At 38.9% G+C, this 24,761-nt stretch overlaps 1 protein-coding gene across 1 annotated transcript in view; it reads left to right on the top strand.

Annotated features, from left to right (window-relative positions):
• nr5a2 (nuclear receptor subfamily 5, group A, member 2) overlaps window positions 1-24,761 on the top strand; it is a 48,060-nt gene that overhangs the window by 18,678 nt on the left and 4,621 nt on the right. The window contains exons 6-7 of the mRNA XM_057325652.1: window positions 7,994-8,113; window positions 12,163-12,310. Of these exons, the coding sequence (XP_057181635.1) occupies window positions 7,994-8,113; window positions 12,163-12,310 (268 nt within the window). The remainder of the gene's footprint in view (window positions 1-7,993; window positions 8,114-12,162; window positions 12,311-24,761) is intronic.

Here is a 24,761-nt window from a genome sequence, read left to right as displayed (position 1 = left end):
TATCATACGCTGGCACTGCCCGCCGCTTTCAAACGTTTCCAAACCCATTACATCAATGAGCGTAAGGTTCGAAATCGTTTTCGTAATAACATTCCGGCGAAGATGAAAGTAACGCTTTCACGATTTCTGAACTACAGGAGAGGGAAAATATTTGAAATTCGCACCAGGCGAACGCTCGAGGCAGGACGAGTTACGGACGTGTTGAAAGCGGTTTTAAACCTCGAGAGCATTGCATTACGCCAGAAACGCCAGGTTGCGGCAGACGGCGGAGACGTAATGCTTGAGAGAGGCCACAATGTAGCTGTCTGTTATTCTTTTCTCAAATTAAAAGAGCAGGTTGGGGACTTGGAGTTCCTTCTAAACTCAATAAAAATTTGCATTGATAGGCTCAATAAAGAAGGGTGGTCCGCAGCTGCACGTGGGAGTGAGATGTTTTGGCACAAGATCTTTCTGGTGTTGTCCATTTGCTTCTTGTTAGACCAGTGTGTGGCACATTACAGTTTTTGGCACGAACGTAAGTCTATACGCATTTAAAAAGGTGACATTCACTATGGTAAAACGTTTGTTTTTATATATGCACACATACACAGTACCGGCCAAAGGTTGGGACACACCTGACTGAATTCATGTTACTTGTGATCTTAAAAAGCTGTTCATCTCAACTTCTATATAACAAGCTTGCAGATTAATAAAAGTATATTGAAACAATGAAGTTACTTTACTTTTTATATTATAGTTTTAACTTGATATGTACATATTTTGTATCAAAAAAGCTATTCGTTGACAGAAGATACGCATGCATTTATATATCTCTGTTCATTTACGGTATCTGAAAAAATCTAAATGAAGCCCTATGTGTAAAAAAAGTGAACCCTTTTCATATACAGTAAATTTACAGTAGAGATCAGGTCTTACTTTCTTCTTCAGTAAAAGCAGTAGTGATCGAGGTAGAGATGTTGGTTACTAATGGCGATGCGTTAGTACTGTCAAGACCAAGAACAGACAGGCTCGCTCGCACAAAGCCTCTCCGGCAGGCGACTGCATCTCCCAGCTAAATAATACAGGAGCCTACCTGGACCCATTTCCCAACCGAGCCAATCAAGAGTCATTTCCTGTCGTCTGTCAACGTGTCACTCACAAGCCATAAATATTGACAGGCGTCGCCAATAAAGAAGCCCGTAAATCGTGGAATTGGGGGAAAACGCGGCATGGGTGGAAATAAAATCAAATAAAAGGCAGCGATCAGTCTAAACGCCAGCTGCTGTGTGTGCATGTGTACGAGTGTGTACCAGATTAAGAACCTCGATCGATTCGGACTGGACACGCCGGGCAGAACTCATTGTGGATTTGAAGAGCATTATTTTCTCAGTGAGCTGGATCTGTGTGTGTGTGTGTAGTGGCACACCAGAGAGCTTTTCTCCAAAGACTACATGTATATTAGGAGACTAATGTTCAGTTGAATAATTGATCACGGCTGCTTTGTGTTTTGATAATTAGCTGATAGCTTCTTATCTTTAAGCCCTTTAAGATCTATTGGAACACATTTGTTTTTATTTTTTATACTAGACTGTGATTTTGAATCAGTTGCTAAGCTAGATGTAAGAAATGCTGATAAATGGAATCCTTTTGTTTGCACTTTTTCTCATAACCTAATTCCATCATTTCGTTCTCCTAGACTAGCGTGTTGCACCAGAGGCTTGTTACAGTTTTGCAAAGCAAGGAACCCGAAAAAACAACAACATTTTCATATAAATTCTCGGCTCAATTAGATTTCATGATAAGCCCACACTTTAATACTTGTGCATTAATACAAATTTTGCAGTGAGATTCGTACCTGCAGTTTAATCATTACATGTCAAGTTAAGCACCTGAAAGAAAATATGCAGATAGTTCTGGTTCTACAATCCGATTAGAAGAGCCGCATTGAAGCCGTTGTAAAATAACGTGTTGTATTACTGTGATTATAAGAATTGTTCATTGTGATTTTTGATTAATTAAATTTAAATAAATTTAAAATAAAAAATGTACATTTTAACGTAAAAACATGTCTTGCCTGCCAACACTCCTTAACAATGACTATTACTGAGCCCCTTATTGCTTTAACAACTACTGCAGATTTTAGGTGAGCATTTGGCCACATTGTAAGGAATTTTGGAGAGCAGACTGTATGGAGCTGTTTCAGTTTCATTCAGAAAAGACACTCAGTCTGTGATGTGTCCTTGAGGTGGAGTTCAACTGCTGGCAGCTGAGCACTGCAGGTGTGGATTTATTTCCCGCGTGTGTGTTTTTTCCCTTATTTAGTAGATTTCTAACAACAGTGGGGACATTTATATCAAAGTTGACCTGTTCTGTCACAATAAATCAGTTTAAATTTGAATTTGTGTAGCTATTACGTTTATAAGTGAGGATAGACTAGGCCTCACAAATATCCAAGGATCAGAACTGTAAACTTGACTGAACTAAGAATGTCTTGTTTTTATTGTAGTATGGGAAGAGGTCGAGTGGTTCTGATCAAACCATGAGTATTTCACAGGTCAAGAGTCACTGTTAATGCGGTCATCGTGGGAACTGATCAATCTCCATTCTAGATCGATCAAACCCTGATCCCCCACCTTAGCAGCCAGCCACAGACGCTTTATGTCCACCTGACCAGTAACCCATGAATTATGGAGGACAGCTCAGATATAGCTTCTACAAGGAATGCAAATATTTTCTTAAAGATATTTTCTGATGTCTCTATTTACATTGCTGTCAGGCATACAGTGTAAAGCTACATAATCTATGCATATCATGAACAGGAGCACATAGCTCGGACACGATTACGACATGCATAGTTTTCATTGCTGGGATGATCGTGTCAGTCCCCGTTTGCTAAGATCATATCGGTTGGCTTCTGTTCATCAATATAGCAGCTATAAGAAGCAACACAAAACTAAAGGATGACAAGGAATTAGTCACGCAAAGTTATATTAAATGTTTTCTTTCAGATACAGGTTTTAATTCAATCATTTGTCCAGTATATACAATTTAAAAAAAAGTGATTTTACAGGAATTTTACCGTTTTTTCCTCTCAAATTTTTCAGAAATTTTAAAGAATTTTACTGTTATGACATATTTTTCACGTAATTTTGAAACACAAATTACAGAAAAAGACTGCAGATGTACAAGAAAAGCGTGTCATTTTTACGGTTGCCAGAAAATTACTGTTTTTTAATGAGGTTTTTTTTACAGTGTAGGTCATGATGTACTAAAACATATAGTTAAACTTAAAGTTCACACATCCTGTCTTTCAGTAAGGTATCATATGAAGCAATGTCTGGCTCTAAAATAAATCGAGAGAGAGAGAGAGAGAGAGAGAGAGAGAAAGCAGGCAGTTCCCTCTGAGGAGCGCAAGTATGAAGCAATGCGCTCGCCGCGGCTGGTGGCCACCTGCTCAAAGTCCCAGCATGCTTATCAGACCCCCGGCAGCAGAGAGCAAACACAGGGCCTGCCATGACGAACAAGATGGGAGATTTCCACGAGATCAGAAAAAAAGTGAGGCCAGATAAACCAGACTTTAGGGTCTCGTGCATCAAGACCACTTTTTGAACTCCTGTGGGGCGACTAAAAAGGAAAGCGGAATGTTACACCTCAGCACAAATTGTTAGCACATCCTTTGGGTATTCGGGACACCATGATAATCTCCAATGAGTTATCAAATAGGCACTATTAAGGTTTACTGTATAGAGAGATGATCATTTCACTTTATGAACTTTCAGGGTGTGGGACTGACTTATGTGTTCCTTTAACTTGGCTCAGGAAGAAACTGTAAGCAACAACCCACCAATGACTTAAAAAAACGATATTTCATATCGATTGCTTCACAATTACTGAGGATATGCAAGTTCAACGTTTTGTAGCTTGGTACCACTTACATTTAGTTCAGAAAATGTACAAATCAACTTTTCTTCTTTCTTTTATATGCAGTAGTTTATAAGGGAAAAAATTACAAGAAAATTACAAATTACAATAAAACACAACTGAAACTGCAACAAAGACATCCATCATCAAATAATGAATATTTGTAAACCTGACAGAATGTGTGTGTGTGTGCGCGTGTCAGCATACGAGCAGATGTCCACAGAAGATATCTCAAAGCTTACTGCTCGACAGCACCATTGAAGTGTACTTCAAACCTCACCTGTAGTTTCTCCAACCAGCTGCACTGATCCACATCCAAAAGGTCAAAAGATTTCGGATGAGATTCGTTTTCTTTTTTGTCCCCCTTGTTTCTTTTTTATCTCCCCTTGTGTTTATGCAAATGCGATTCCGGACCACATGCTCACGGTCTGGCTTCAGTTGTAAATAAATCATTCGTTTCATTCTGTTCATTAATGGCCACTCGACGAGATTCTATTAATCTGTTCATTAGGGTACTTCAAAAACAAAAATATACTTATTAAAAGCAGTTCCAGCTGTGTGAGCTTGTTACGACGAGCCTGAACAATGCTTGTGGCACTCTACCAAAACCATATGGGATAAAAAAGCTCATATTTGGCAATTTGGAGTCTGTACCATTACCACCGGTCAACCCTTTCAGGCTATTATGAATAAATATTACTTTTGGACGTGCGGCGAGACTTATTTGCACATCATTTACATTTAATGAAAAAATTGGCCGGAACTCTTCGCAAATAATCACCGATTTTCATAATGCGGTTCAAAGCATCGGCGTAGACACACTTGGTATGGTTATAGGTCTTTGTGAGAAGTGCAAAGGGCTTAGCAATTGATTGGAACATTGATCTAGCAATGCTTGAATGACCGTAAAGGAATTAAATTGGTTTCTAGGAGGATATACATTTTTTATCATACAGTAAGTGAAGAGAGACGGTAAAAGCCGTGATTTTGAAATATCGGCGCTGCACCGCATGAATAAAACCCCAACATGAGAGTTTTAGATCAGTTTTAGATAGGCACCCCACGGATAACCAAGATATGCATGAAGAATGTGGTTTTTGATGTTATTTTAAGATTGTGATATAGAAATACGGGTCAATAGATTAGATGGTGGGTTTAATCCTTTATTACTGATTGTTTTGGATTAGGATCTAGTCCCGAGTGTTTTTTTTATTTTTTATAAGTGTGTTTTTATTTGGCTGACCACTAGTTATTTTTCCAGCTCCTTATATCACTTTGTCAAGATAAACGTTAACATCCTATTGCCATCTGATTTTGAACCTATCACCATTACACGGCGTAATTTACAGCTTTTGTGATACGTTTTTAAAAAATCTTAATAGTCACAGAGATTGTAAAGTGCTGTAAAACCAACATGGTTTGCCAATTATGCTGATCCTCTCTTTGTATTTGCCAAACACTGTAGATTAAATCACAGACTACATGACTAAATAAGTGACTACACGGTGCTTTCAGACAGATCTACCGATCGCTGAGTGTGTAAAAGCATCAAGCCTGTCATAAGCGCACATCAGAGGACAGTCAGGCATAGCCGTGACAGTGCGAAGGGAAGCAAGCTGACATGGAAACAGCCGTATCAGACGCACTTTAAAAGGTCAGACGTGCCTTCTGTGCCCATCTGATGCGTCTCTGGCAGAGGACCCGGACCGCCGTGTCTTCCCCCGCTTTGACTCGCGGCCCCTCGTGTCCCCGTTTGATGACCCAGAGGCCCAGGGGGTAAAGAGACCTTTGATGAGAATGCCTGTCCAAAACAGACCCAATGACAGGTCCCTTTGTAGAACAAGCATGTTTGACTTGCACGACGGAGATTTGTCACAATAAAGCGCTGATGTAGAGACAGGGTGAGATGGGTTAACAATGCTGCATGCATGATGCATGTATTTGATTTTTTGAAGTTTTTCTATTACTTTCAACATTGAGGATTTATATTAGAAATTAGAATCACTCGTCGCTGTCCTTCCAAACCTCGCATGTCCAAATTAGCTGTTTTTCCGGAAATAGGAAAAAAGCCCTGTACTTTTTAATGATTAAATACTGTGTTGACAAGATTTTTGCAAAACCCAGTGACAAACATAAAGGGTGACTAAAAATAATGATTTAAGACAAAAAAATGTGATCTCAAAATATGGAGATATGAGGTTTCAGAAGGACAACAGCGAAAAACAAAAATAAGATTGAAGAAAATGTCAATAATGATGTTTGCATTAGTTTATTGAAAAGTATGTAACACATGTAATTTTGGTTTTCGAGGATTGTCGATTTGAAAATCTAGAGCCGATTCTTTCTACTAATTTCTTTGTGTTTGTTATGACTGCGAAAGCAGCACAAACAAGAACCGCGAGCGCTCAAAACAATCCGATACAGATATCAATGGAGCCTCCCAAGGTAGTACAAGGCGTTTCGTTCTTTTTATCTCCGCCTTGAGAAACAGCAAGTCTTACTTTTATATCCTTAACTAACTCTCCATCTCTCACTGGAGTTTTTGTAAGCTCTTCTGTATTTTCACAACCCTATCTAAACTTTTCACACGAGAGACTTGCAAAATATTTCATGTGAAGTTTTCCAACTGTCCACACACAAACGTTTCACGGGTTTGAAGAATAGTTGGACGGAGACTAATTTGCCTCACGTTTCCTCATTCTCACCACCGTTTGACTCAAAGAGCTCTTTTCACCCACTTTAGCACAGTTTAATGATTTACGCAGCGAGCCATGAGAACCCAGGAGGGTGACAATGAACATGTTGTTGGAGTCGTTCACCTCCCGGACGAAAACTCATCGATGTACGTGTTCTGGGCCGCGAGAGCCGGCGTGGTCCGTGCTGAACGCGCTACTTAATCACAAGGGGTAAATGGAACCATATCTCTTGACAAACAGATTCATTAGACACTGAGTAATGGAGACATGTGCGGGGGCTTTGTGAAGTTCACACGAGAATGACCTCTGGTGACCTTTTATGCTGTTTTTCAGACTCACATGTGTAGCTTGAAATCACAATCGGACGCCAGTTGAACGAAACATCTGACTACACAACAACTTTGGTGGCAGTGTACGTTGTATTAAAAGCAGTGTTGGGTGTAACTAGTTACTAAGTAATTAGTTACTGTAATTTAATTACTTTTCTCTTGGAAAAAGTAAAGTAAGGGATTACTCTTATTTTTTCTGTAATTTAATTACAGTTACTTCTGATATATATAAACTAAATACTGTGTAATATATGCGTGTGTGCTATGGTGGAAATTGACATAAAAATTCAAACTTTAAAATCTGTGCTTTAATGTATAATTCTCACATTTGTAATACTTTGGTCAGTTAATAAGAGTACTTTATGCAGTTTAATATTATTTATTTGAATGAATTAAAAGAGTCGTTTCATGTCTATCCTTGAATCACTTAACTAATCAAGGTTGCTATAGGATATAGAAAGTAATTAGTAATAAGTATTAAAATACTTTTTGGAGAGAGTAATTTGTACAGTAATCTAATTACACTATTGAATATGTAATTAGTAACTAGTAATTAATTACTTTTTCAGAGTACATTGCCCAACACGGATTAAAAGCAACACATAATATGAAGAGTTTGGTTCCAAAACGCTATAAATCCATTTAGATTCATTTGAGTAAAAATGTGTTTTCTTTACAAAGAATGTGGCAAGATGAAAACCACTATTTTCTGTTTCAAAGTTTCACATAACATCTTTAGGTTCTAGTAACATAAAAATTCAAATCTTTTCCAAAATGCAATAAATCCATTGAATCAATATAACATTTATTTTTCATATTGAAACTGTTGAAAATACACAACAAAGTGAGTTGATCCACATATGACAGCCTCTGAACTCAATACAATACTAATCTTACATACAGGCACTGGAATCTCTCTAACCTTACTGTATAGTAGAAAATATAAATAGTCGTATTAATGCATCAGGTACTGATTGTGGAAATGTAGGAGGGGTTGGTAACAACAAACAAGTCAAACAAACGTCTACACTCATCATACATATTTTGCTCGTCTCGCCCTTTCTTCAGGTTGACGACCAAATGAAGCTCCTCCAAAACTGCTGGAGCGAACTTCTCATTCTAGACCACGTTTTCCGGCAGGTGATGCACGCCAAAGACGGCTCCATCCTCCTCGTCACGGGGCAACAGGTGAGTGTTTGCTACATCTACTCATCGAGACCCTCCCCACAGATCTCATCAGGCCTTTGCCAGCGTGGATCAACAACCCTTAAAGTGCTATCGACTGCCCCAGCCACTCCATTAAAAATAGATTACGCTTAGATATAAACTAATGTGGTCAGAATAATCAATTGTGTACTTCTCATCAAGCGCGTGGTGAGCGAATAAATAAAATGGTTGGTTAAGCATGCACGAGTCAAAGTGGTGAAGGGATAAGAGAGCGGGAGACAGAGAGAGATGCAGATGCAGGGAAGGCAGAAGATATGTATGATTTACCTCACTTGTCTCTGAGGAACAGCGCTGGACGGACGCCTAGGGCTCTGCTGAAGCTCTCCGCACACGAGGACCTTTAATTCTGTCTTCGACTGTGCCGCATAAACACACACACATGCACGCATCCCCAAAATGTTGTAAACTGCTTATAAATAAATATGCTTTTGTCCGCCTGTCAGCAAGACAAGAGTTTAATTTTTAATTCTGTGTTTTCTCTCCTCCCTTTCCTACTCGCAACGAATTGATCTCCAAATGTAGTGACAGCTCGAACATTGAGACTCGTGCAAGTGAATGCCAACATTTTTGGCTTATTGTAATCGAAGGACGGTAGATTAAACAGCGTTACGTGCGAACATGACAGAAAATTTTGAATCTGGACTGCAACATTTTACGTTTCACACGTCGTATCGTCTGTTTTACTGTCACAGAAAAAAGAACAAAAAAATCACCACTTCAACACTTTTATATTCACATTGTCAATTGGGAATCTATATTTTTTCTCTTGGCAGATTAATTGGAGAACAAACTGAGTCTTTGGCTAGATGGTTTTAATTTAGATGTTTCTCTTTAAAGAAAGCCCCAGGTATTTTTTTCTCCAAAGAGTTTTAACAGTGATCTTAATGTCTTAAACTGAGCTCAGAATTGCCAAGATATCAAAGTCTACATTACAAATGACCTTTAAACATATCCCATAAAACTCTCAAGTAATCTGAACTTTTCTATCCATATTTGACTTTATAGTTCTATACTTTAGACCAAAAATCGATTTTATGTTGAATTTTTAGCCGGGTTTTTAATGTACATTTTTTTTATTTGTGGAAAAACATCTCAGATCAGTGGCCACTTAAAAGAACCATAACCGACTATTTTAAGTCTATTTAAATAGGTCATAAGCAGTAAAACTTTTCAACTCATAGGTATGTCAGGTACCATATGTTGACATTTGCGTGAGTTTACTGTGTATCTAGGATTGTGTGGTCTGGATCGTGTCTGCTCTGTGTAGCACATCTCTGTTTGATTATAGAGGTCTGGCGGAGGATTGGGGGCGGGGCAGAGGAGGGCCAGACCTTGTTTGCATATTTTGCCTAATGAACAGCTGGTGCAGGAAAAAAGCCTTTGGGGAAGAGAAAGCAAAGACTCAGTTCATTACATCCTATTATTCCAGAGCGGAGTACCGACAGCCTGACCACACGACACACTCGCACATGAACAAACACTGTACACAACAAACAAACGCTCTGCCAACTACTAAACAAATAGGATTATTCAAAGGAACTTTAAAATGCTTTCGAGTTTAATGGGTGCTCTAGGAAGCTACAAATAATAATAATATTAGTTCAAATAAAGTCAAGCTATTGTTTTGAAAAGAAAGTAGTAATTTAACTACTTAGAATATTTAGACTAATAATAATAATACAATTTAATTATAGGATCATTTCATTTAACAATGTGGCCATTTTTGGCACAAAATGAAAATTCATTATGAATAATTTCACAATAAATCCAACAATATAAGAGCTGTAGGTTAACTATTAGTGAACTACTAATGCTCCTAAAAATAGCAGTTAAGTTAGCAGTGTCACTCCCTAAATGGTCCACCTCATGCATTCTCGTCTTGTTTGAGAACACGTGTCATTGTTTCTCCCCAGAGTTGATATGGCAGCAAAGCACTGCGGGGGATCAGTGGAGAAATGTTGCGATACATGACACTGCATGGGCGGCTGTCCAATATGTCACAGAGACACATGTCCCCCTGCTGTCTGTCTATGTCTCAGTCTTAGGCCGTCAGAAGAATCTGAATAATCATAATCAGATTCACAGTGAGCTTTAGTCTTTTGTTAAGATCAAACCTCTACTGATCTCTGTCGTGTCAGACTGAATTACAGAACGTCACTACAGACCGATGTTTGCTGATTTGCTCATTACACAAAGATGGACAAAAACATTACACCCTGTTAAAACTCTAATGAACACAATAAGCATAAATCATTGCCATGTTAATCTGTAAAATTGTTCAATAGAAAAAAAAACAATAGCTGTGAACATTTGCAATAACAAATATTTATATTTAATATTTAAATATTTTTAATTTTTACATATTTAAATATTTAAATAATTTGGATATCATTTTTCTTCCCATTTTTCTTTCTTTTTACTTTAATGTAACTGCATTGGGCACGTGGTCAGATTATTAATCTAAATTAATTGACAACTTCAGTAGCTTCCGTGTCTCCTATCGGCTTCGAGGAGATCCACAAACGCAGCCGGAGAGATGCGTGAATTCTCCAGCCAGGATTTAAAAAAATTCCACTCATCATATTTACACAATAAATAAATTCCAATCCGCCCATGTTTTTAATTGCAAATCCAGCTCGGAGGGAGTTCTCCTTGCAATTAGGAGGCCCGTCGTCTACCTTCCTCCAGAAACCCCGGCGCAGTCAATTATGGTAATGAATTGTCAATAAATATAAAAATTTAATATGGCCTGCTTATAGTGAGTGGCAGCTAAGGACTTGCCTGCAAGACAGATTTGCTGCTTCTGCAGATATTAAGTGCACCTGAAAGGGGAGGAGAGAGCCACGGGGGTCCCGCGCAGGGTTCGGCCCGGTAGCCTGAGGGACCTCCGGGGCCCCCGCTCACTCATGCCTCTTCTTCCCCCACCCCCTTCGACTGGCGCGGGGCGCTGTGGTCAGAGGGTCTGGGCACCTGGGATGGAGAAACGTGCAGCTCTTCCATGTTCGGTCTGATGCTAATTATCATTCAGGATCAGTTTGGAGTTCTATCCCTGCTGTGCGGAGAGGAGCTTATCTACGCTGGGAATATAGAGAGAGAGAGTGAAGATGGTGTATGAAGTTCAGAGCTGCCAGACCTGGTTATATGCTTACTTTCACGCTCAAAAACTAGAATGGTGGTGGCAGATGCTGTCTGACTCCAGTTTGGCTGAACTTTTGAATTAGAGTGACTTTTATTCAAGAAAGAATTTTCAATGAACAACCTGGGAGACAGTTGAAGCCTGATGGAGAAAGTGTTTACACAAGATTTTTTTTAACTAGCCTGCATACAGTTTTTGGCACAGTTATGGATGCACAGACAAACCTTTTCAAATTCAAAAAACTCATCAACCTTGCGTAGAAGCACACAGACAGCATAAAACAATCTTTCACATAGGTTTTAAAGTGGCCCAAAAAATAAAATAAAACTAAACTCAATATATTAATAATAAAATAAAAAGTAAAGTAAAATAAAATAAAATTTATGTGCAAAAATATTTAAATAGGGCTGAATGAAGGTAAATGTCCTAGGCCCGTTTAGCCTGTTTGTCTATGTGTTGAAGTTAGGGGTGTCACAGTATTCCGGTTTTCACAATAACCATGATATTAAATTGTTCGATATTGTGTTAATTCTACATATGATAATATTGTAAATAATTTAGCTACCACAATGGTTACAATCTCTCTCTACCTTACTACACTCATATTTTGAGTGTGATTCAATGGATAAAAACGAGAGAAAACACAAAAGAAATGATTTATATAATAAAACATGTATTAAAAACATTTCAATAGATATCACGATATTGTCCGCTTATTTGGCCGCGATACTCGTGTCTCGAAAAACTGATATTGTGACAGCCGTAGTTGAAGTTTCATAGTAAGTTTGTAAACTGAGATTCTGCATTGATCTACTACTCTATGATGCGGTCAATAATAACTTTGTGTGTGAACACTCTCACCCCTTTCTTTCAGGTGGATTACGCCCTAATTGCCTCCCAAGCCGGGGCCACACTCAACAACCTCCTGAGTCATGCGCAGGAGCTGGTGAGCAAACTACGTTCCCTCCAGCTGGACCAGAGGGAATTCGTCTGCCTCAAGTTCCTGGTGCTGTTCAGCTTGGGTGAGTTCAGACGGAGGGGTAGAGACGTGGGCTATGGCCTTTGCACATCGTCCAAATCTCACTTGCTCGCTCCCAAGGTTCTTAAGGGACCTTGGGATAAGCCAGAAGACGGTACTGTTTGTATGATAAGAACATCATTATGAAAGCCACCATCTCATGCAGACACCCTCCCCTACCTGACGCTAGGGTAAAGTCAGTTTTTGGACTGACCTTAGACTACCCTTATTTTTCCAAAACCAACTGGTAACCACATGGTAGAAGACAGCAAAAAGCCTCAACAACCACACTCAGACAAACCCAAATGTGGTATATTGTTAAAGAAACAGTTCAAATTATGCTTGGCGTAGTTTATCATTTATTCTTAGTTTATTTATTTCAATCAAATTGCAGTATAATGAAACATCTCGTTGGCTTACATGGAAATTTAACAAACTTGCATCCTGTCAAAACTTCTTTTTCATACTGTATTTGTTTAATACAGTTACAAAGTTTGAGTTCATAACATCAGGTTCTTTGCTTCTAGTGAGTTAATAGCTGAATTGGATGAGCACATCCTGTTTTGCGTCTGTGAATAACCTTTAAGGCATCACTGTTTTACTTCTGCTAGTCTGCTAGCATTACAAGAGATCAGATGTTCCACGGCTAACAATCACAAACCAATAAAGCCACTCAGGTCAAGGCAGTTCCAGCAGCTAATTCACAAAAGACCCAAGTCTACAACATGAGAGAAAAAGACCAGCCGTCTGTTTGGGACCATTCTGGAATATTAATGCCCACCGTCCACATCGACATAATCATCATATCAGTCGCGATTGTTCCGCCTTGTGGTTCCGGTTACAAAAGGAGAAGAGACAGAATATGATGTGTATAGGAAGCGTACGCTTTGAATCCTGATGTATCTATTGGCCGTGTCCCTGAACTACATGTTTTGAGTGTCTACGCCGGTTCTTTAGCCTCACCTTGAGAAGATTCCTCTCATCTAACCTACAAATCACCGAAGACCAGATCTGAGCACACATGAAATTCCTGCCACGCTAACCCTACATCTCCCAGCCTTGCAAAGTTTATGTTGATCAGGTTTGCGTGGTGGAGGTTTTTTTGTGGTTCTATGGAGCATTGGTGTAAATAATTTGGCGGAAACATAATCCATAATAAAAAGTACCTTCCCAGAAGGGAGCGTATCGCCCCCGGCACTGCCCCGTGCTAGCCTCCCTACCCATTCTGTGTGCCAAGTCTGAAGAGACTGAAAGAACTAAGATTAGAGATTAAAAATGTCTTTGAGAGACATAGAGGCAGCATAATTCGAACAAAGCCCACAACAGATTCAGTTAGCAGGTAAATGTGCTGGTAAGTCCAAGGCCACACATATACATTTGTCTGACCTCATGACATCAAGCCAGGATTACCACGTTTACAAATGAAGCCTTTTAAAGGAAATCAAAGTCACTTTTACCCCGCTTCCACTCCCCACTGCTCTAAATTCTCTATCAGCACTCCCAAACGTTGCAATTCGTCACTGTCGGCGAGCACACAGGGGCTCTTTATAAAGCCAAGTGTCGATAAAGAGGAAGATGGACACGATTTGACCTGAGAGCAGTCACTTGTCTCTTCCATTCCTCCGGCTTGTCGAGAGGACCAATCGCAGTCGGACAATCACCTCTCATGCTTTTTCGCCGGCCAAAGCGTCTCTATCTTCCCCGCTGTCAGTCTCCAAGTTGAATAGATGCTGTGGATCTGGCCGGAGTTGAAGGCTTTATCAATGGTTAAATAATTACGGCCAGAGCATTGATTTCTTCAACAGCACTAGAGGAGGTGAAGGGTGAACAATGTTTTAGATGAGTAGAGGGGGTGCGGAGGATCGCCACGGCAGTTTAGACCGAAATAGCGGCATTCATCTCAGGAGTCTGGCAGACTTGTCTGTGCTGCCAAAGACGTTTAAGAGAAATGCAACTGATATTCGCAAAGCAAATTGAACATTTTTTAATTAATTTTCATTTAAATTCAGAGTTAATGCAAGCATTAATATTTCATTTCTTGTAAATGCCAGGCAAACTCAAGTACTTGAGAACAATATTATGTAATTGTAAATTTTGTATTGTGTATTACAAAATGTGGTCCTACTTAAAATTCGACGACCACTGTGAATCAAATGTTTTAATCATTAGATTCAAATTTAATGTCATTGTAAAGGGTAAGTGTATGAAGCATGAGATGAACAAATCAATATACAGTAGAACATGTTTAGCACTCTAGACAACCAACAAATCTATCAAGCTCTTTTGATGGCCAAGTCCCTTTAGGCTCAGCTGGAGAGCTCTTCCAAACACCTCTGAAGACCACATCATAAAATCATGGCATGCATTCACAAATAAAGTCATTTCCATCTTTTCTCTCTCTTAAAAGAAGCAAAAAATGATGTTCCCACATAGGTAGGCTCTAATTAAGCTGGCCTGTCTTGTTTCCTTGATCTAAATCGATACGTCTACCCTTGTGCAAAGAGAGCCGAGATCGGTAATGCACGTGCAAAGGCTCATAACAGGTGCAAATATTCGTTTCCTGAAACAGACCAAATAATTTGGAAGTCGGTTGGGATTGATTAACATTCCAGGCCTGGGACGGTTCGATATTTACGCCTCGGAGACCGCTGGCTGGGGCCAAATAATGGTGCATAAAACTGCAGCAACGTCTTAATTAAATGCAAGATAATAGGGGCAGGTCTTTCTTGTGAGCCAAGCAGTTTGGTACTGACGGGCTGTAAGTCATCTGGAAGATGCGAAGCTCGGGGCCTAATCAATACAAGTATAAAACAACCGCACGTGTGTATGTGTGCAGCCAGCCTTTAAAACACCACACGCGTGCTTATACAGACAAAAACATTGACAGCGGAGATGCAAACATTTATTTTCAGTGATTTGTGACAACGTGCTTCGGAGCTTTCCCGATCTGACCACTCAGCGCATCGCATTTTAAACCTTTCCCATTCGCCGATGTCATAAAGCGCGCTCATTTAGATTTCTCTCGAAGGTGAAAAACCTTCCAATCAATCCTGAGTGCTCCGATATTTTACAAATCTGGAGCAGAGGAGGAAGTGGGCTGGTGCAGTGACCCTAATATTTAAAGGTTATTTCTTTCGATTGCACAAGACAGAATTCAAAAGCATCTCTTCTTGCGCATCTTTGAAACGGGACCCTCATTAGGGACCTTAAAAGGCTTTCAGACTTTATCAGGCTTTAAAAGCTGCTGATATCTGCCTGCACGGAGCTTTTAAAAGGGGGTGAAAGAATCAGCCGCACTTTACCTTTACAACTAGTAGACGTCTGTCGTGCGTTCGCTGAGTTTGCCGGATTCCGACCGTTCCGCTTTGATTTCGACACTCGGCTCGTGTGTTGTGTCTCTTCGGTTTCTCCCTCTTTTTGTTCTTTATCTGTTACTAGGCATTACTTTATGATTAGCTTTAAATCGCAAACAGCTTTGTGTGATTGGTGATTGTTAGTCATTAGTCATTAGTGCGGTTATCTGAGTGTCTACAAACGTTTTAGATAAGTAATGTGGACAAGTCATAGGGAATCTGAATGTATGGATTTACCTCTGATAATAGCAAGATTGGCTATATTTGGGGTTTGCTGTGATGTGCTCAACCCGGTCCTAGTTTAGCGGGAGTTTACGCAAAGAAAATACTGTACATTAAAAGTCAACCATTAAATCATTTAAATATATCGCTGCTTCTGAGACCTTGTATCTCAACATTTCATGATTTTTTTTACATTAATCGTTAATATTAGTCACCCTTTATGTTTGTCACTGGGTTTTTGCAAATATCTAACCAATATAAAGTGTTGTCAATTTTGACAAAACTGTATTTAATCATTTAAATAAAGTAAAAAAGAGCAAGCTATTATTATATTACATTACATCGGAGGGTTTCGGAAAGACAGTGGTGATATTTGAAAATGAATTATATAAGATTAAATTGGTAATATTTCAATATTTAAAATATCGCATTATATTTTTTAAATGTGTTTTTGTTTTGTAAGGGGTAAAACTAATATTTTGAGAAAATGTGCAATGTTATTAATGACAGACAAAAAAGCATAGTTAAATTAGTTGTAATATTTCATAATAAAGGAAGCTGGAAATACTGTATGCATGAAATTCAAACTCTGCAGACATCTGTGAAAATTCCAGCAAAATTCTCTGGTTGAATGTCTCTGTGTAGACCGTGGACACTATCTTCAAAACATCAAACAATTCGAAAGTTTGCTACATCTAGAACTAAAATCCCATCTCAGGTGGATGTCGTGTCCCTGACACGTTTGTGAAAGTTCAACCTCCACCCTCGCAGAAAAACGTTTTTCCAACTTTCTTGTAACTATCAGTAGGAAGTACACTATAGAACGGCCAGCTTCTCCTTTGACAAAAGGCCGGGATGAAGTGATTGAGAATACAGTGAGCTATACGTGCTTGTTCTCTTTCTCTCGCCCGCGTCCCATCGGATTCCTCACTTCCTCTGCTTCTGCCAGAGCCTTATTACAAGCTGTCAGTTTATTATAAAACATTAGGAAAGCAGAGGGACACTTGCTGTAACTGTCTTATCGATCTGGGGGATAGATTCTGTGATTTAACACCCACGCCGCCCATATTTCCACATTCTCAGCCTGCTATTAAACCTTGTGCTTTCCTTTAGCTATTGATGTATCAACATTAACTGTTACAAGCAACTACAGAAAATCAATGACCAACTTTTATTACTGGCTGCATAACACGCTGGCTGGCCCAAGCTCCAGTACTTAGCAGGCAGGCCGGGCCCGGAACATGCCCCGCTCATGTCAGGTGTTTCCTAAGTGATATCTGCACTGGAAATATCAATCATAAGAGCTCCGGCTTCTTTCTGCCTGGTTTTGCAGATAGTTGCCCCACAACGGAGCGCTCGGGTGCCATTTTGATGAAATCTGCTCAGCAATGTTCCAAGATTCACCGCGAACAACTATCAATATCCTTAATGTGCCGGAATTTTGCATTTCATTTCTTTCTCGAGACGTTCGGCGATATGAATGTTACGCGACGTGCATTTCAAAGTATAATGAGTTAGCAGAGTATAAAATAATAATAGCTTGCTCTTTCTGTCTATCACATGAATCGAAAGGGATGCATTTGAAGGGGAAGAGCTAAACATGAGCCACGGCAAAAACAGATCACTCTTAAAGATTTATGAGACTTGCGGTCCTGCCGGGACAAACATATACAGGCTTTGTTTTTCCAATCAATGGGCTGAAGTTCATTATTCCCTCTCAGCACAGCCACGCTTTGCGTTTTTTACGCATTGTAAAAAGGCCTTGTTGTTGCTGTCTGTGCATATCAGAGAATGTTTCCGTCTTTTTTGACTCTACGTGACCTGAGGTGTATAAAGGTAGCTTGTACATGGTAGTTACGATGCTAATATTGCGCCATGTGTGCATCACATCCACCTTATTTTCTTACAATTAAGGCATTATGTTGTCTCGTACAAAAAGACTAGCCCAGGACCTTTCTCTGGTGAGTGACTGCCCAGCTAATCCGGCTGAGAAAACGCGAGCCGTGGTAGGATGTTTCTATTGATCATAGAGCCGCCAGGTCTTATTTAAACATTGCACACAAACACAGATAAGGGAGTTACACAAGCCAACATAAACTCCCCCTCGTCCCAGCTTGTCATTTTTCAATCGATCCCAGAGAAAGATTTCTGTACCGCAGACATCTATAAAAGTGACCCGGTCATACCAGAAAGAAAACGGCCCCATCGCTCAGTCCCCATGGGTACTCTGGTCACAGCGTTCGCCTACAAATAGTGTTGTATAACTAGCTTCTTCTGTCTGTTTATATACAAGTATGTACATATGTATGGATGTGTTTATTTCGTTACAAACTGAACAGATTTTGAAAAAAAATTTTTTGAAATGCATAAGGTGGATACATAGTATACACTGTACACACACACACACACACACACACACACGTCTGGTTTATTATCTCCGTGGGGACAGTCCATAGGCGTAATGTTTTTTATACTGTACAAACTGTATATTTTATCCCCAACCCCTAAACCTAAAGATCATAGAAAACTTTTTGCATTTTTAGATTTTTAAAAAATATCGTTCTGTACAATTTATAAGATTTTGTGCCCATGGGGACCTCAATTTTGGTCCCCACGGTGACATGAGTCCCCATGAGTTGGTGTGCATTCAGGTTTAGGTCCCCACCGGGATATACAAACATGAACACACACACACACCCGCACGAACACACACGCAGACGCACACACGCACACACAAAGCTACTACTTGCAACCTGAATATATAATGTAGTGCTGTCAATCGATAAGGTAATTTTTCAATCGATTTAGGTAATTTTCACCCTATCGGCCGATAGTTTAAAAAAAGCTGATGATCCTGGTGATATATCCTGTCAATCAAAAGAGGACAGGAGCATGTTATGAGTTTGTGCTCTGTATATAAAAAAAGTTAAGAAACATCACCAGTTTGATGTTTAATATTAATAGTCATTATATGAATCAATAACATTCAGAAAGTTTAAACATATTTAAACTTTATTTTTCAGAATTAATTTAATCTTAAGAATTTAGTTAATGCGAGTTAATATAACCACCAAACTATCAATATCTGTATTGACATCACTCTTAATAATCGGCTATCGTATCGGTGGAGAAATTTTGTATCGGTGCAACTCTAATAATAATTATGACAAAGCACACATACAACTAATTATAAAGTATAAACTGTATTAAGAATACATTATTAGTTGTATATAACTTCATAAATATTGTATTATATATTTTTATCACTCCATGTTTGATATGAAACAATAAATCAGCAATATCACAGGGACTCAAGGGCTCGTCCGCACGGCAGAAGCGGGGCAACTATGCCATTTCAACCCTAAAAACAGGCCTGTGTAACCAGAGCCGGCCATTAAACGTGACGGCACAAATGAGCCGACAGGTGCTGCAGCTCTTGTCTCTCGTTCCCCTTTTCATCCACCTCTCCTTCCTCTGCTCTCATTGTATTTAAAGCAACAAAGCCCTGGAATGCCTGAACTGGCTTGCCGTTGGAAAAAACACTCCATCTTCATTCTTGCCGAAACGTAACCTGCATCGCCACTGCAAGTGTGAGGAACTAGACACGACATGGGCGTCACACTTCAGGGTCAAATATAGAAATAAGAATGAATCTAAACATCGGCCGTCTTGTCCCTAAAGGGGGGGGGGTTTCATTAAGGGGGAGTAGGAGAACTTGTGGTGTGAGTGAGAGGCAAGGGACGGTTGCGTGCTGTCTGTCAACAGTGGGAATGCTGGGAAGTGTGGCGGAGTGGGGTGTTGTTTGTTCCTGGTTATTTTAATGTTTGGAGCTAGTGGTAGCTTTATGGTTCTGTCATTCAGTCATATATTAATAACTGAATATATGAATGTAATATATCTCTAAATCGATCACATCTTATGTTATTTATTCACTTATCTAGCTTTTTAGTAGTTAAGCCAAAACTCCACAAATGAGCTTAGCTTTGACAGGAAGCTTACAAACACATCATGTAACATTACCCTGAAGGAAAATATTGCAGCTTTTAATGTGGCAGAATGTATTAAATGAGAATATCATCACATCGGAGTAACTTCAGTATGTAAGAAAATATGAAGAAATAATGTACAAGCGTACACCTGCTGTTTCAGTCAACACATGAAATGTTACTTGCCCATGAGCAGTAAAATCACAGATGAGAACTCTTGAATATCTAATTTCTTCACGGTTTAATACTGTATCTCTTTTAATATCATTCTTGTGTCCACTAGAATTTCAGAAGAGATCTCAAGTCTGCATTGAATGTTTAGATATTTCAGTCATTATTACTCTAACAGTCATTATCAATCTCATTTTATAGCTTTATACTTCTAATCCATTAAATTGGCGTGAACACGTGTTTTTCTGTGTCTTTGGTGTGTTATAAGTTGCCCATGCATGTATTAGACATGTAAAATTGCACAAATGAAAGTGTGGGAACAAAAGATGCATTCTATCTAAAAGAGAATGCTCACCCAGACCTGCCTGAAACCCCTCGTGTAACCACACCCCCACAAATCTACATCAGTTCGTGGTATGATTTGACTAAGACCACCCAAATGTATACGCAAGTAAGGTGGGAAAACCTGTCAGAACCAATGGTAAGAGGCGTTATATTTCCGTCACACGCTTGCAGTATTCGACCAATCACTACGCACTAGTAGTGAGTAACTAGTGGTTAACTGGCCAATCATAGCACACCTCGCTTTTCAGAGCCATGAGCTTTGTTAAAAATCTGTGCGGCAAAGAGGAGATACAAACATGCACAGTATGTGAAAAATACAGAGTTTTTAAACCTTAAATCGAGTATACACATTGCATTACATCTAAAACAACCGATAATATTCGTTTTAGCCGTGTCATATGACCGCTTTAAATTCGTTTAATTTGCATCTATTTCTCATTTTAGAAGAATTACCTGAGACAAAGGTGACTCCGTAAAATCCCCTGTGCAACAACGAAAAAAGCAACACCACAATTGTCAAATAAGAACACAAGACATTCTAAAAGTCTAAATGAAAAGTGTGAAACTACACATCTGTGATACGAAAGAGGAGGAAAAATCATGCTATGGGTTAACTGTCCTTCACTCAGAAAATATACATCCCCAGGCTCTGCTGAATTATTAATTCAAATTTGTCAAAAAGGGCTGGAGTGAAAAAAAGAGAGATATTGATGGGAGCTTGGCTTTAATGACCTCATTAGGTGTGTGGTTTCCACGGTGAGCAGATTCAAGACTGCAGGTAGAGTTTTGGGGCGATACTTGACCCCTCAATGATTTTCTGTCATTTTATTATAAACAAGAAGAGCTCCACTCGCCCCCCTCATTCCTGTGCATGTAATCAACAGGCGAGGAAGTGTGTTGAATGCAAAAATAAGGATTCGGAAAGAATGCACTGAGTTGACCGTGAGAAGATAAGGATGAATATACTACGGCTGTCCATCACCAAATTAAGGTCTTCCGGCGAATTCTCAAACTGAGAGGGAAACTTTTTGCAGAAATGATCCATAACAGCTAAATAAATAAATGTGGCATGGATCAAATGAAATGTTTTTTAACATTACTAGCGATATCTCCGCTACATCATATTTCATTCTCCAATAGACGTTTGATAGTTAACCTAAGTGCATGTTTATGTTTTTTAAAGGACTGACGCTTTAAATACAGTAAACCATTTTTACCCATCGTACGCCGCTTGTGCGTACAGTACTTTAAGACAGTTTAGGCACAGATCATTATCGTCGGTTCAGCCCATGGCTCAAACCTGCCATCTCTCGACTGAGATTGCGCCAAAAACTAAGCAGATGTAAATATATTTCCCTTCACCTTTCAAACAGGCAGAGTGCCTTTCAGCTAGCATTTGTAACAAGAACCGTTTGCCTCGGCTTGTGTTTATTTCATCACACCTAAGGCGTTTTAAGTGCGCGGTGTCAAAAGCATCCTTGGGCGACCAGGACGTGTCTTCTACCTGCTTAGCACCGCAACGACGGGCTCACATTTGACTTAATATATCCCCAACCGTACCAGTCCTGTTTAATTCTCTTTCATAGCGATAGGAGTTGACCGGGGACGAGCGGACTGAACCCTCACATCCCTTCTGGCTTTTCTATGCCTTAGGAGGACCAAACCTTGGAGAAAAAAGTAATGAGTTGAAGTCATTTATATGCAATATTATTAGAAAGTAAAACAAGAGAGGAGGAAAAAAAGTGTATAGTAATCTATGTAAGTATGTAGGTTTGCTTGGACAAATCACTTTTGCTCCTATAAGACCCCATGAAATAGTTTTTTTTTACTTTCTTTTACATTGAAAGCCCTTTATATGCTCGAGTACTCCTTAAAGTTTGCTGAACTAACCTTTACCAGAAATACAAAATATCAAGAATTATACTTCACTACCGTTCTGTAATGTGGTACCACCTGCAACAGGTCGGTGTCAGTGATTTGATTGCGGTATCGTACACAATTGAAATAATAAATATGTTTTTTAAATACCTATTGCCGCAAATACTTTGATTAAGTTCTTCTCACTCATAATGCAAGAATTTGGACAAACATTTGCTGTATTCACTATAACAATATCAATAAAGTACCAGATTGAAAAATCTTATAGATTTGTTAGATATTTTGTGTTCACAGTACTGTATAAGATCTAATTTCACATTTAGTCCACAAAAGTTAATCAATATTCATATATTCATAAATGGTTACATCAAAATTTCTATGAGAAGTTTGAGAAAGTGCACAAGTGTTTGTTATAAAATCACAATTATATGATGACTATCATATTTACAGCCTATTTTATTTTTCTGACCTTGGCTCCAATGGTCTTAAAGGAATAGTTAACCCCCAAATTGTCCCCCAATTTCAAACAATATCTTCATTGGTTACACAGCCATAAAATAATTGTTCACCCAAAAATGGTCCCCATTGACGATAGTCATTTTTATTCCTACTATGGAAAGACAATGGGGACCATTTTTGGGTGAACAATTATTTTATGGCAGTGTAACCAATGAAGATATTGTATTTTGTATATTTTTATCAAAAAATATACATAAACACAATGAACATTTTGCTTGTCAACTTCATTGGGTCTATAATTATTTATTGATTGGGTGAAAATTTCCAAAACTACTGTAATTTACCTAACCCAACTAAACATGTGACGTTCAACTCAACATTGAACCGTGGGTAAATATAATCAGTGCTGACCAAGTGGACATTGGCCACGTGTGGCATTTCACAGGCCGAATCTAAAAGAAAATAGGCATGTACCTTACACCAGAGATCATTGGCGGTCACAGCACTGCCCTGTTTTCTGATTGGTGTGCAGCAGAAAATGAAGTTAATAATGAATAAAGATAACATTTTGACATGCTTGATTGACTATATCATTACAGCGAAAAGGAGGGTGTTTGCCTTTTGAAAGGTCCTGGGTGTAATCTCAGATCTCGGAACAAACATTTCTCTAAAGCTGTAATGAATATACACAATACCATGCTGGCAGCTTTGCTCAGTTGCACAACTAATTGTCCTGCTTTACAAAAGAAAGGCATTCATTACATTGTGACATCACTCAGATAGGAATGTCAATGGATTCATCATTTGCCTTTCAAATTTCGTGTTATGATTTAATTGGTCATTGACTAAACTATTAGAGGTGAAATTCCATACCCTTGTGTATCTTCATTTGCAGCGTGCATACCAAACAATTACAATCAATATGCCATTACTGTAGAGAGCTGATGAACTGCGCCTACACCATACACGGACAATATTTGTGAATACGTGTCAGTATAAAAATGAATCTCACGAGGGCTTTAGGAAGGGGGGTGCATACATTTCTTGTGGAATGATCTTTTTCACTTAGAGAATCCTTACTAATTAAAAACCATCCCAGAATATCAGAAGGGAGGGGGTTGGGGGTTGTCTACCAGTGGGTATGTGAGGTCGTCTAGTACGAGTGCTATAGTCAAATGAACAATGTATTCCTCAGGACCTAAGGGTTTGGAGGCAGGCTACATAGCAGCCCCAGTGCACACTAAGGATGTTTCATAAAAAATGAGAAAAAGTTGATAATTAGTCCCACAGTGGCTAAATGTTGAGATAGAAAATAAGAGTGCTTACTATGCTGCAACCTGACTGGATCGTAAGTGCTGCTTGTACGATTTTTTTGTTGTTGCGTTATTTTTTTGTGCTTTTTTCCGCTCTCTGTCAGCAGGGCATGATTAGGCGCATCTTGCCGTGGATAAATTAAACAAACACGTTAATTCTCGCCTGGTATCCTGCCGCGTTCGCTTGGGGCGGAAAAGATCAAGCCATTGTCATCGATCAGTGGACTCCTTTAACCCATCTCAGTGCTTCAGTTTTTCATGTTCAAAAGCAGACGAACAATAATTAGCAATTAAAACTGAACTTTTTATGTATGGTCTTTCTTTAATTAGTCTGAGAAAGACTAGGAATCTGAGCTCACTCGCGGAAATCTTAAGTGAGAATTTAATTCATGCTAACTACAGTAATAGTGGGAAGTCAGATCAGACGGTTTCAATGAGTTAGGTTCATGAAAAAGATTGACAACTGATTTATTTCATGTAACTGTTGTGTAACTTTGTACTAAAATATAACATGTAATTACATATATAAATATGTATACAGATACTGAAAAAAAATTATTTAAGTTTTTCTGAATTCATTATTTATAGCTGTGTTTAGGTAAAATTATCCTTTTTTGTTTCGTTCTGCGAACAATATTTCTTCCACATTTCAAATAAAAATATTGTTTCTATTTGCGTTTATTTGCAGAAAATGAAAACTGGAGAATCAGGTCAAAATAACAGAAAAG

Source organism: Triplophysa rosa, linkage group LG25 (genome assembly GCF_024868665.1).
Source record: "Triplophysa rosa linkage group LG25, Trosa_1v2, whole genome shotgun sequence".
Classification (NCBI taxonomy): Eukaryota; Metazoa; Chordata; class Actinopteri; order Cypriniformes; family Nemacheilidae; genus Triplophysa; species Triplophysa rosa.
The sequence above is the reverse complement of the archived record's forward strand: the minus strand, read 5'-3'. Positions and strand labels throughout refer to the sequence as shown.